The 14,465-nt window shown below is 43.7% G+C and overlaps 1 protein-coding gene across 2 annotated transcripts in view; it reads left to right on the forward strand.

Annotated features, from left to right (window-relative positions):
- Positions 1 to 14,465, forward strand: part of LOC104011930 (sorting nexin-18-like) — a 102,058-nt gene that overhangs the window by 43,459 nt on the left and 44,134 nt on the right. Inside the window, exon 3 of one of the 2 annotated variants that reach the window (XM_087770741.1) lies at positions 3,759 to 3,873. The exons of the other annotated variant lie outside the window; for it this stretch is intronic. Within the exon in view, the coding sequence (XP_087626867.1) occupies positions 3,759 to 3,824 (66 nt within the window). The 3' untranslated portion in view covers positions 3,825 to 3,873. Of the gene's footprint in view, positions 1 to 3,758; positions 3,874 to 14,465 lie in introns of those variants that run through there. 2 annotated transcript variants of the gene reach the window in all.

A 14,465-nucleotide genomic window follows, 5' to 3' on the forward strand; every position in this document is an offset into this window, starting at 1 on the left:
TTACAAAAATGACTGGCATCCTAAGTAGATTCATATTCAGCCAGGCAATGCCAGCATGCTGGATCACTTCTCTTTAGTAATAGCCTCACTACTCTCTTCACCAGTTAATTACACAGAGACGTCCTCAGCTTCACCAAAAAAAACCCTCCCATCTTCCATAATGTTTCTGCAGAAGCCAAGTCTTTCATATCTAAAGATAGGCATTTTGTTTGCAAAAGCACTGTTTATTTTCTGTCCTAGTTCTGAGTAGGTTTTGACCTACCACATCAAATATATGATCATTTTTATTACAGAAAGAAGCATTAACTCCTTCTTTACATCCCCAACCATATTTATTAACCTTTCATGAATAATAGACTGTTTAGTAAAAAATTTGTGCTCCTGTGTGTGACTAACTTGGCTGAAAGCATGCATATAGTACTCATTAAAATACTAAAAGGTTTACCTAATTGTAGAATTGTCTTGAAATCCAGAACTCAAAAATTAGTCATAGATTTATGAAAATACTCCACCACCCTTGGGGAAAACACAGAAAAAGCACATGATCATCATTAAAAAGATTTTTCTCTCTCTGCTCTTTTCCTACACAAGACTACGTTGTTTTAAGTATTAGGGCTAGTCTTCCTAGTTCCTACACCTTGTCTTTTTTCCTGAATATCATTCATTATTTTCCTTGTGACCATCTCTCTGGGCCTGACAGCTCCTATTCTTGTTTTGTCCATCACTTTTGGTCACATTATATCCACAGCAGTTCTTCAGTTTATGACCTTCAGTTATGACCTTACAGGCAGCCTCAAGTCAGCTTCAGTCCCCAAGCTATTAAATTTTTAAAATATGTGCTCATATGTTAAATCTCTCAAAACCTTCTGGATATTTGACTGGAGAAAATTCAAAGAATAGTAGCAGTACAGCTAGCTGCTGCTTCCAGTTACAAGGGTTGCCCCTTGACTTCCTCAACACTATGAGGTTGAAAATGCTGTCTGTGGTGAGCTATTCTGTCACAAGGAGAGAGGGGGAGAAAAAAAATCTGCAGAACATATAGCTATCACCAATTTTCAAAGATAAAGTACATATAGTATTTGTATGCATATAATTTGCATGAGCACAATAAAATTGTTTCTCCCCTTAAGCATCTAACAGGTTTATTCATAAGACAGCAATACCTCCATATGTGACAAAGAGATTAACAAAATTGTAGACTTACTTTCTTGAGAATGTTTTCTGTAAGAAGTAATAATAAGGACCTCTTTTTACATCCTTCTCTATTCACAGCATGACAGAGCAGCTGAGACTAGAAGGCACCTCTGGCAATCATCTAGCCCAACCCCTTGCTCAAAGCATGGTCACATAGAGCAGGCTGCCCAGGGCCATGTCCAGTTGGGCTTTGAATATCTCCAAAGATGGAGACTCCACGACCTCTCTGGACTTTTCAGCTTCCCATGCTCTGCCAGGTGCACAAGAAGCTGGGAGGGGGCACAGCCAGGACAGCTGACCCAAACTGGTCAAAGGGCTATTTCATACCATATGACATCATGCCCAGTATATAAACTGGGGGAGTTGGCTGGGGGGCAGCAATCGCTGCTCAGGGACGGGCTGGGTGTCGATCAGTGGGTTGCATCACTTTTTTTTTCCTGGGTTTTGTTCCTCTTTTTTTTGTTGTTGTTGTTTTCCTTTTCACTATTATTATTATTATTATTATTATTATTATTATTATTATTATTATAATATTTTATTTTATTTTACTTCAATTATTAAACTGTCCTTATCTCAACCCACGAATTTCCTTACTTTTGCCCTTCCGATTCTTTCCCCCATCCCACCAGGGGCGGGAGGGTGAGCAAGGGACTGTGTGGTGCTTAGTTGCCGACTGGGGTTAAACCACGACAACATTGATAAAATCCCTCTTGAGTCTTCTCTTCTCCAGGCTGAACAGTCCCAGCTCTGTCAGCCTCTCCTTGTGCGTCAGATGTTCTGATTCCTTAATCATCTTCATGGCTCCTCTGGACTCACTCCAGTAGGTGCATACCTTTCTTGTGCTCAGGAGCCCTGAGCTGGACACAGCACTCCAGATGTGGCCTCTTACCATACTCTGGCCTACAGCAACTTTTCATATACAATTCCAGGGCTCATGAAGAGGTCAGTCTGAATGGAAGGATACAGATTTTATTTTATTAAACTAATTTTAAGTATCAGAACTGCAGAAACAAACCACATAAGCCCTAGGGCATCATTAGAAGATGAGTCAAAGGCTATGCCTATCTGCCAAATACAAGAGGGCCAGGAGCGAGTCTGAGCACTGGCAATGTGATTGTCTACACTGATTAACTGCTGGCTCACTCACTGGCTCCGCTCAGGGCTCCTCCAGCCAGCTCCCTCCAAAGCAGTACTTGGACATGAATAGGGAGATGGCTGACTGCAAGAACCATTCCCAAAAGACAAATCAAGTAAAATGGTACTTGAGAGACACCAAACAATTGTGTTAGCTCTTCAGCATGGGACTCTCAGGTTCAAGTACTATTGGCATCAGAATTCATAGTGCTGCTGGGATATTTGTTTGCATCCAGACTTTCCCAGTTTCAATTTGGAAGCAGAGGGAGAAACTCAAAAACAGCCAAAATGATGCTACAAAATCTGATATGGGCCATCAAACACACCTGACAGGGAAGGAGCTTCTGAATTTAGCCTAGGCATGATTAGCATGACTAACTCCTAATTTCTTACCACCAACTCAAGGAGATTAAATTTTAATTAATTACTGATTACTAATTACTGTTTTATAACTGATCATGTTTGTTCTCAAAGGAAATTAGAAATGACCAGACTCATCATTCTTCATTTTTATAGGCCTGTGCATTTACCCAGGTGTCCAGAGTAAAATGATCTAGACACAAACCACTAGGTATTTCTAGAACAATGTGTCTTAAGAATAGCTTTTAAAAGATCCTTCACCCAGCTCTTGGTTTTCAAGATGTAGTTTAATACTGAGAGGCTGGAATCAAAATAATGCTGCTATAACTCCAACCACAAGAGACAACATTTACAAATTCCATTTTCTAAATATGTTTTCAGATTGTAGCTCAGTTCTGGTTATCACATCCCACACCTCAAAGAAAACCATTTCTTTCTACCATTTAGAAAGACTTGTAGAAATGTTAACAGCATCAAGACACTGCAAAAGCAGCAGGTGTGAACTAAATTAAACAGGAAGTATTCTGATGAACATGAATTTTGGTGGTGAAGGGAAGAGAGAAAGGGAGAGAAAACCCTTTTCCTGATCTCTGCAGGGAAGGAGGTGATATTTTCCTAACAAGAAAACACACGTTCACAGAACTGCCATTTATTTTAAGCCAACTGCTGTATGAATCAGCAATTGAAGACTCAAGTTCCAAACAGTATCAGTGTCAGCAAGCTACTCATCCAAAGGAGCAGTGATTTTGAATCCTCAAAGAGTCAGAATACAGATATGACACTGAGATGTTTTTTGGTGGCATTTCAAAGAAAGTTCAGGATCTCACTGTTGTGTAAAGGCATCTTCCAAGGGAAAACTTCCATGGCTGTAGTGAAAACAAGAGGAGTGCAGCAGACTGACAACATGATGGTTCTAAAGATAACTAGTATGTTCTAAGTAGAGACATCTTCATTAATAAACATCTTTTCTACAACTTGCTTCTACAAGAAGCAACTATTTACCACCCTGGCAGCCAGTTGATTAATTGAATCAATCTTTCTTTCTGTATTGTATCTCCTCTCTTTCACAGGAGACAGCAGGTCACCATTCAGGCTTGCAGTATTTCTCTTTTGTTTCTCCTTGTTTGCATTCCTGAACATAACTGCAAGCTCCTGTTTTATATATGTTCAATCTACTTTATCCAAGGAGCAAATGCTAAGGACACGTTGTTATCATGCTGTGGACTGGCAGTCAAAACAATTCATACACCAAATAAACTTCTCAAAACCATGGCACTTTAACCATCTCCAATCAAAGAACCATGAAGAGGAGGAGGCTTGTGCATCCTTCCAGTGAAGCAAAAGGTCACTCTTTGAGACTATGCCTGTTGCATCACTTGGGCATCAAGGACTAAAAATGTGTGTGGGTCAGGATATTTAAAGATCCCTTCCAACCCAAACTATTCTATGATTCTATGATTCTATGATTCTATATCAGAAGTTCATTTTGCATTCAGGAAGCAAAATGCCCTGAATTGTTTGCATTCATAAGCAACAGTATTTTAGGAATGGCCTAAACCCCAAGAAAATAGTCAGGCAAGATGGGTATTGCATGATGAACAGTCAGCTAGCTCTGGGAGGTGAGCAAGCATTCACTTTTGCAGTGAGACTTTGCACTAAATGTACCCAGCCAGTAAAAAGGCTCTGGTGATTTTATTTGAACCAGGACACAGACACTCCTGATGCAAAACTAAAGAAAAGAAGTGGAGCCTCTGAATAGCAGAAAATGCAAAGGAAAAGAAGAATTTGAGGCAAATTTCTATGAACCAGCAATGAAGAACGAAGCTTAGGAAACAGCAAGAGGAAATGAAAAATAAGAATGAAGGAGTAAAGTGAAGATGAAGAAAGTTTGCAAGAATGAGAGCTAAAATCCTGCCTTTCCTGCAGGCCAGAGGAGTTATGACATTGGCTTCAGCTGAGCCAGGAGTTCATTGAAGGAGCACTGGAGCTGTTAGGAGTCCAGTCAAGATTACTTGGTGGAAGAAAAGATTTGAGGTAAAACTGAAAGACTTAGTGTGTTAAAAGCCCCAAGGAGAGCAAAAGCATTTTGAGCCAGAGCAAAGTTCAGCTGTGCTGAGGTTTTTAGGACTAAGAATACAAAAAACTATTACTGGCTTCATCTCTATAATCTGCTGTCCTGCTGACACTCTAGAGGGAGCTGAGGAAGACCATCCCTGGAGCCTTTTTTTTTTCCTGGGAGCTACACGCAATCAGTGTATGCTAAGATATTTCTACCTAGATTAAATACTTGGGAAAGTCTGTGATTTTAGAATATTTCTGAAGAGCAGGTTAGTAGCTGTGTCAGTTAGAAACAGCTTAGAAAATACCATAACTCTGGGAAGCAGAGCAGTTGTGCCTGAGTGGTGGCTGGCTATGCACTGCTGTGACAGGTTTGGACAAGCAGGTATACAGAGGTGAACCGGGGGATTAGACTAAGGGGAAGACTGATGTATGTCGTCGTGAGTATCACTACTTACACTGCTGAAGGACCTGAGCATTGCAAATGGGAGTGGCTAATGCACTTGATTCCTGGATGCTGAAGAGTACCAGCACATTTTTAAATAGTTACCAATCTGCAGAGGAAGGAGAGAAATTTCAGAAGAATTTATACCATGTTATAAATGTGTTTCATGGATTTATGAACAATAACGAAAATTGAAACAAAAATCACTGCAAATCCTGTGTGACTTGGCAGCTGTCCTGGTTTCAGCTGGGATAGCGTTGATTTTTCTTCCTAGTACCTGGCATAGTGCTGTGTTTTGGATTTAGTATGAGAATAATGTTGATAACACACTGATGTTTTAGTTGTTGCTAAGTAGTGCTTACACCAGTCAAGGACTTCTCAGCTTCCCATGCTCAGCCTGGTGCACAAGAAGCTGGGAGGGGGCACAGACAGGACAGCTGACCCAGACTGGCCAAAGGGCTATTCCATACCGTATGACATCATGCCCAATATATAAACTGGGGGAGTTGGCTGGGGGGCAGCGATTGCTGCTCGGGGACTGGCTGGGCATTGGTTGGCGGGTGGTGAGCAATTGTATAGTGTATCACTTGCTTTATATATTATTATATTATTACTATTACTATTGCTATTGCTATTGCTATTGCTATTACTACTATTCTATTTCATTTTACTTCAATTATTAAACTGTTCTTATCTCAACCCATGAGTTTTCTGACTTTCACCCTTGCAATTGGGGTGGGGGGAGTGAGCGAGCGGCTGTGTGGTGCTTAGTTGCTGGCTGGGGTTAAACCACGACAGTCCTTTTGGGCGCCCAACGTGGGGCACGAAGGGTTTGAGATAATAACAGATTAACCAGAGTGTATTAAGGAATTTGTATCTGTTAACAGTTTCTGGTCATAATATTGATTCATCTGCTCTTGGTATTAGTCTACCTGAATTGCATCATGCTCTTGTTTTTGCAAGTACATGTTAAAGATTGGTGTTGGGTGTTGCAGTTTGCTGTGCTCTGAAGTGATTAGTGATGTTTTGCCTGGGAGATTTGTTATTAAAACACTGACCTTGAGCGCTATCTGGTATTTGGGTTCTGTAATGAAGCCATTACTGTACTTCGGGTACCACCTCATGGAGACAATTAGCAATTATACCTCTTCCTCTGAGAGGTTTTTTATGGAGGAAATACAGAATGGCACCCTCACTGCCTTCTTCTATGATGTTTCCTCCTTCATTACAACAACTTTTTTGTATCTTGAACATCCTTGGGTAGTTAAGATATATCCATTGGTATTTCTTGGGTATATTGTTTCGGTTTTGTCTAAGGTTAATAAGCAGTTTAAGAATATCATCCAGAGATCTGCTCCAACGCTGGATAGTTATGAGTGGCAGGGTGTGTGGGAGAGTATGGGCAAGTACCTAGGACAATGGGCCCCTCCATTGTTTTGGAACTTCACCCCTGAACAAGTGCAGAATCCTGAAAAACTAGTAAAGTATTTGGAAAAAGTATGCTGTCACCCTGACAATTCTAGGGAGACACAAATCACTGCAATGTGCTAGGGCCTGGCCCATGCCTACCGAGCCCTATTCAACACTATTCAGAACCTGCAAGGGGAAGAGAAGGTCTCTGCATCGGATGACAAAATGACAGCCCCCGTGGCTGCGCCAGCCCCCGTGCCAGCCCCCGCAGCTGTGCCAGCCCCTGCGACAGCCCCCACGGCTGAGACAGCCCCTGCGACAGGAACTGCAGCTGTGCCAACCCCCAAAACAGACACTGTGGCTGCGCCAGCCCCCACGACAGGCACTGCGGCGGATCCAGAGAACCAACCCATGCCAGTATGAGTTGCCCCTATAAAGAAGAGAAAATACACAAGAAAATCAACTCGTGTAGTAAGGGCTGATGATGAACCAGGGCCATCAAGAGAGCAGGAACAGGAAGAGGCAGAACCCATAAATGAGATGGTAACCACCCAATCCCTATCCCTGAGTGAGCTGCAAGATATGCAAAAAGATTTCAGCTGTCATCCAGGCGAGCACATCATCACCTGGCTGCTCCGATGCTGGGATAATGGGGCCAGTAGCCTGGAATTAGAGGGTAGGGAAACCAAGAAGCTGGGATCCCTTTCTAGGGAAGGGGGCATTGACAAAGCAATTGGAAAAGGGGCACAAGCCCTCAGCCTCTGGAGGCGACTCCTGTCAGGTATGAAGGAAAGGTATCCTTTCAAGGAAGATGTTATATGTCACCCAGGCAAGTGGACCACCATGGAGAGAGGTATCCAGTACCTGAGGGAATTAGCCATGCTGGAGGTGATTTATAATGACCTGGACAATGAGCAGTTATCCAAAGATCCAGATGAAGTCCAGTGCACATGACCCACGTGGTGGAAGTTTGTACGGAGCGCACCAGCGTCATATGCCAACTCATTGGCAATAATGACCTGGAAAGATGAAGAGGGACCAACGGTGGATGAAATGGCTGGCCAACTCCGACAATACGAAGAAAGTCTCTCTTCCTCGCTACAGGCCTGTGTCTCGGCTGTGGAGAAACTGTCCCAGAAGGTCCAGCAACTTGAAGAGGATATATCCTACTCCTCACCTGTATGGACCAGTATCTCAGCCATCAGGAGTAAGCATCCCTCTGCTCAAGAGAGAAGATATAGTGGATACACACCACGGGGCACCCTGTGGTTTTACCTGCATGACCACGCAGAGGACATGAGGAAGTGGGATGGAAAACCTACCTCGACCCTAGAGGCTCGGGTACGTGACTTGCAAGGAAAAACAACTACAAAAGGGGGTTCTCCCAGGAGAGTTGCAGCTCCAGTTTCCAGCGAGCAGTTCCCCAGACAGGGTAGAAGGGCTGATTTTGTTTCCGATCCTAATAAAGGGATTTTTGACTCGCATTTACAAGAAGTGAGTAACGAATGCTATGACCAGGACTAGAGGGGCCCTGCCTCCAGCCAGGTGGAGGAAAGGGACAATCGGGTGTACTGGACTGTGTGGATTTGATGGCCTGGCACATCAGACCCACAGGAGTATAAGGCTCTAGTAGACACCGGTGCACAGTGTACCTTAATGCCATCAAGCTATAAAGGAGCAGAACCCATCTGTATTTCTGGAGTGACAGGGGGATCCCAACAGCTGACTGTATTGGAGGCCGAAGTGAGCCTAACTGGGAAGGAGTGGCAGAAGCACCCCATTGTGACTGGCCCAGAGGATCCGTGTATCCTTGGCATAGACTACCTCAGGAGAGGGTATTTCAAGGACCCAAAAGGGTACCGGCAGGCTTTTGGCATAGCTGCCTTGGAGACAGAGGAAATTAAACAGCTGTCTACCCTGCCCGGTCTCTCAAAGGACCCTTCTGTTGTGGGGTTGCTGAAGGTCAAAGAACAACAGGTACCAATTGCTATCAGAACAGTGCACCGGCGACAATATCGCACCAACAGAGACTCCCTGATTCCCATCCGTAAGTTGATTCGTTGACTGGAGAGCCAAGGAGTTATCAGCAAGACTCGCTCACCCTTTAACAGTCCCATATGGCCAGTGCGAAAGTCTAATGGAGAGTGGAGACTAACAGTAGACTATCGGGGCCTGAATGAAGTCACGCCGCCACTGAGTGCTGCTGTGCCGGACATGCTAGAACTTCAATATGAACTGGAGTCAAAGGCAGCCAAGTAGTATGCCACCATTGACATCGCTAATGCATTTTTCTCAATCCTTTTGGCAGCAGAGTGCAGGCCACAGCTTGCTTTCACTTGGAGGGGGGTCCAGTACACCTGTAATCGACTGCCCCAGGGGTGGAAACACAGCCCCACCATTTGCCATGGACTGATCCAGACTGCACTGGAACAGGGTGGGGCTCCGGAACACCTGCAGTACATTGACGACATCATCGCATGGGGCAACACAGCAGAAGAGGTTTTTGAGAAAGGGAAGAAAATAGTCCAAATCCTTCTGTAGGCTGGCTTTGCCATGAAACAAAGTAAGGTCAAGGGACCTGCACAGGAGATCCAGGTTTAGGAATAAAATGGCAAGATGGACGTCGTCAGATCCCAATGGATGTGATCAACAAAATGACAGCCATGTCTCCACCAACCAGCAGAAAGGAAACGCAAGCTTTCTTGGGTGTTGTGGCTTTTTGGAGAATGCATATTCCAAATTACTCTCTGATGGTAAGCCCTCTCTATCAAGTGACCTGGAAGAAGAACGATTTCAAATGGGGCCCTGAGCAACGACAAGCCTTTGAACAAATTAAACGGGAGATAGTTCATGCAGTAGCCCTTGGGCCAGTCCGGGCAGGACAAGATGTAAAAAATGTGTTATACACCACAGCCGGGGAGAATGGCCCTAGCTGGAGCCTCTGGCAGAAAGCACCAGGGGAGATTCGAGGTCGACCCCTAGGGTTTTGGAGTCAGGGATACAGAGGATCCGAGGCTGGCTATACTCCAACTGAAAAAGAGATATTGGCAGCATATGAAGGGGTTCGAGCTGCTTCGGAAGTGGTTGGTATTGAAGCACAGCTCCTCTTGGCACCCCAACTGCCAGTGCTGGGCTGGATGTTCAAAGGGAGGATCCCCTGTACACATCATGCAACTGATGCTACGTGGAGTAAGTGGGTCGCACAAATCGCACAACAGGCCCGAATAGGAAACCCCAGTCACCCAGGAATCTTGGAAGTGATCGTGGACTGGCCAGAAGGCAAAGATTTCAGAATATCGCCAGAGGAGGAGGTGATGCATGCTGAAGAGGCCCCACTGTGTAATCAGCTGCCAGAAAATGAGAAGCAATATGCCCTGTTCACTGATGGGTCCTGTCATCTTGTGGGGAAGCATCGGAGGTGGAAAGCTGCTGTATGGAGTCCTGTACGACAAGTTGCAGAAAATGCTGAAGGAGAAGGTGAATCAAGTCAGTTTGCAGAGGTGAAAGCCATCCAGATGGCTTTAGATATTGCTGAATGAGAAAAACGGCCAGTACTTTATCTCTGTACTGATTCATGGATGGTGGCAAATGCCCTGTGGGGGTGGTTACAGCAATGGAAGCAGAGCAACTGGCAGCGCAGAGGCAAACCCATCTGGGCTGCTGCATTGTGGCAAGATATTGCTGCCCAGATAGAGAACCTGGTTGTAAAAGTACGTCACGTCAATGCTCAGGTACCCAAGAGTCGGGGCACTGAAGAACTTCAAACCAACCAGCAGGTGGATCAGGCTGCTAAGATTGAAGTGGCTCAGGTGGATCTGGACTGGGAACGTAAGGGTGAGCTATTTCTAGCTCAGTGGGCCCATGACACCTCAGGCCATCAAGGAAGAGATGCAACATAGAGATGGGCTCGTGATCGAGGGGTGGACTTGACCATGGACACTATTGCACAGGTTATCCATGAATGCGAAACATGCGCTGCAATCAAGCGAGCCAAGCGGTTCAAGCCTCTCTGGTATGGAGGACGATGGCTGAAATATCAATATGGGGAGGCCTGGCAGATCGATTATATATCACGCTCCCACAAACCCGCCAAGGCAAGCGCCATGTGCTTAAAATGGTGGAAGCAACCACCGGATGGCTGGAAACATATCCTGTGCCCCATGCCACCACCCGGAACACTATCCTGGGCCTTGAAAAGCAAGTCCTATGGAGACATGGCATCCCAGAAAGAATTGAGTCAGATAACGGGACTCATTTCCGAAACAACCTCATAGACACCTGGGCCAAAGAACATGGCATTGAGTGGGTATATCACATCCCCTATCACGCACCATCCTCTGGGAAAATGGAACAGTACAATGGACTGTTAAAGACTACACTGAGAGCAATGGGTGGTGGGACATTCAAACATGGGGATACACATTTAGCAAAGGCCACCTGGTTAGTCAACACTAGGGGATCTGCCAATCGAGCTGGCCCTGCCCAGTCAAAACTTTTATGTACTGTAGAGGGGGATGAAGTCCCTGTAGTGCACCTAAAAAATATGATGGGGAAGACAGTCTGGGTTACTCCTGCCTCAGGCAGAGGTAAACCCATTTGTGCGATTGCTTTTGCTCAAGGACCTGGGTGCACTTGGTGGGTGATGTGGGAGGATGGGGAAGTCCAATGTGTACCTCAAGGGGATTTGATTTTGGGTGAAAATAGCCAATGAACTGAATGGTATGATGTTAATTGCTATATAATACTGGATGTCATCACTTCAATGATTACTATATGTGCCATATCAACAGTATACAGTAAGAATCGCCCAAATTAATGAAGAATGAACTTTGAGGAAACCAAGCAAAGTGCAGTGGTGATGGAACCAAAACTGGCTTCAGCATGCAACAATCCGACACCACACACCATCTTTCTTGCCCTGAAAGACTGTTAGGATGGATGAAGCCCAAAGTCACGGACTAAATGAACTCAACAAATGTTTTAGAGGGAGAGCCTATAGACTAAGGAAATTATATCTCTGTGTGTGTGTATATCTATATATCTATATATCTATCTATATCTGTCTCAAAAGACTGGAAAAGTGGTGGTGATTAATTGGAATGTATTAGAAAGGGTAAGACCTGGGCATGACGTATATGGTATGGAATAAGGGGTGGATACTGTCCTGGTTTCTGCTGGGATAGCGTTGATTTTTGTTCCTAGTAGCTGGTATAGTGCTGTGTTTTGGATTTAGTATGAGAATAATGTTGATAACACACTGATGTTTTAGTTGTTACTAAGTAGTGTTTATACTAGTCAAGGACTTTTCAGCTTCCCATGCTCAGCCTGGTGCACAAGAAGCTGGGAGGGGGCACAGCCAGGACAGCTGACCCAGACTGGCCAAAGGGCTATTCCATACCGTATGAGGTCATGTTCAGTATATAAGCTGGGGGGAGTTGGCCAGGGGGCAGCGATTGCTGCTCGGGGACATGCTGGGCATTGGTCGGCAGGTGGTGAGCAATTGTATAATGTATCACTTGCTTTGTATATTATATTGTTATTGTTATTGTTATTGTTATTGTTATTGTTATTATTACTACTATTACTATTACTATTACTACTATTCTTTTTCATTTTACTTCAATTATTAAACTGTTCTTATCTCAACCCACGAGTTTTCTGACTTTCACCCTTCCAATTCTCTCCCCCATCCCACTGGGCTGGGGGGAGTGAGTGAGCGGCTGTGTGGTGTTTAGTTGCTGGCTGGGGTTAAACCACGACAGCAGCCTTGAAAAGTTCCTCATGTGAGCATTTTAGATTTTTTTTTTTTTCAGCATGAAACATGATTTCTGCTGAATCTTTGATCCTTTCTTTGCTAAGCCAATTTCTCCAGAAAAGAGTAGAGGATTTAGCTCTATTCTGCAAATCAGTCACATGCCTTTTGAAAATATTTTCGAAATAGTATTTCTTTTTCCTCCTTATCAGGGAAGAGGAAATGCAAATATAATCTACTTTGGTCATTGTGGAGTGAGTAGGATAACATCAAAAGAAAGAACTTAACCGTTCATCATATTTCTACACTCCTTAAAAAAATCAAAACAAGCAAAAAAGTCAATAACTTATAACAAGATGCTGGTGACAAGTGTAAGCTTGAACTGAGCAATAGGAAGATCTGACGAGAAAAAGATGAATGTTCAAAGCATTATATTGATATAAGATCAACAACATATTGATCATAGAATCATAGAATCATTTAGGTTGGAAAAGACCTTTAAGATCATCAAGTCCAACCGTTAACCTAACGCTGCCAAGTCCACCGCTCAACCACGTCCCTGAGCACCACATCTACACGTCTTTTAAATACCTCCAGGGATGGTAACTCAACCGCTTCCCTCTGCGGCCTGTTCCAATGCTTGACAACCCTTTCGGTGAAGAAATTTTTCCTAATATCCAATCTAAACCTCCCCTGGTGCAACTTGAGGCCGTTTCTTCTCGTCCTATCGCTTGTTACTTGGGAAAAGAGACCGACCCCCACCTTGCTACAACCTCCTTTCAGGTAGTTGTAGAGAGCAATAAGGTCTCCCCTCAGCCTCCTTTTCTCCAGGCTAAACAATCCCTGTTCCCTCAGATGGTCCTCATAGGATATTGATATTAATATTGACATTAATATAAGCATTTTACCAAATATGCATTATGTTTTTGTTAGATTCACATGCCATTTGTGGTACAGATGATCTCAGTTTCTGCTTCAGAGATTTTATGACATAGTGTAAGTATGTACTAACCCTTGTGCTAATTATCAGATGTAGATTACGTTCATTCTTATTCCTTTTGTAATTCTCATGTCAGAAATTTACAACAGATTATTTTCCACTCTCTGATGCATTATGAAAAATTAATTCATTTTATGAAGTTACTGTGGTTTGGCTGAGAGAGAAAGTGTTTTTTATGGAATCTATAAAACATTTTCCTCTCTCTTTGACAAAAACATTTACTGGAATTTGCACTGAAGGAAAAATGTGCCAAGTTAGAAGATAGATGGTTGGCACAGTGTTCTATACATATGTTGATGCAGGAAGATTGTTCTTTTTGTGAAGGGTGTAGCTCCACAGAAAAGAAGAAAGGAAAAAAATATCCTTTGAGGAATTCTCAGAGCTTTAACTTAAAAGAGAGTCTGCTTTAAATCTTTCCATGTTTGACATGACTAAAAATAGGATTTTGCTTTTTATCTGCCTGTACCCTACCTTTTGTTCCCAGAGCCTCCTCTGGGAGGAGACTTTGTCAGAGAAACCTGTATAGTGGTACCCACAACCGGTAGCTTGGTAGGCAGCAGTGGTGCAGCCCAAGAGCTGCAGCCAGGCTGGGAGTCGGGACAGACTTAATTGGGACAGGGTTTGGAAGAAGGCTTGGGGAAGAAACAAGCTGAGCAGTGCAGCTTTACTTCTGGGGTGGGAGAGCTTGCAAAATGGGAGTCTGGAGGATCCAGGGACTAAGGGTCTGGGTCAAGTGAGAGAGTTAATCAAATGGCCTGAACAACGCACACTGGACCTGGTTTGGGGATAGGGATAGGTACATTGGAGCATTGCTCTTCTGTCTCTCTTCACCATCTTCTTTCTAGCTCTTGGAAGAAAACCAGCCTCAAAAAAAAAAAAGAATGTCTTGTTTCTCTCTGACTTGCAAGTGTTACTAGTTAATATAAAACCATTGGAAGACTCAGAGTGTTATATGAAGTTATTGCAAACCCAATGCCTAAATATAATTACAGTAACACCACCAATGTAGACACAACTTCAGAAGCCTCCAAAAACACTCAAAACTGCGTATTAAAATAAGATAGCTTTTAAAAACCAGGACAAGTAGCCAAAACCAAGTATCCCCACCACCA

Source organism: Nipponia nippon, unplaced genomic scaffold, assembly GCF_047370975.1.
Source record: "Nipponia nippon isolate SJK-2023a ecotype South Korea unplaced genomic scaffold, ASM4737097v1 scaffold_33, whole genome shotgun sequence".
In the NCBI taxonomy this organism is placed as follows: domain Eukaryota; kingdom Metazoa; phylum Chordata; class Aves; order Pelecaniformes; family Threskiornithidae; genus Nipponia; species Nipponia nippon.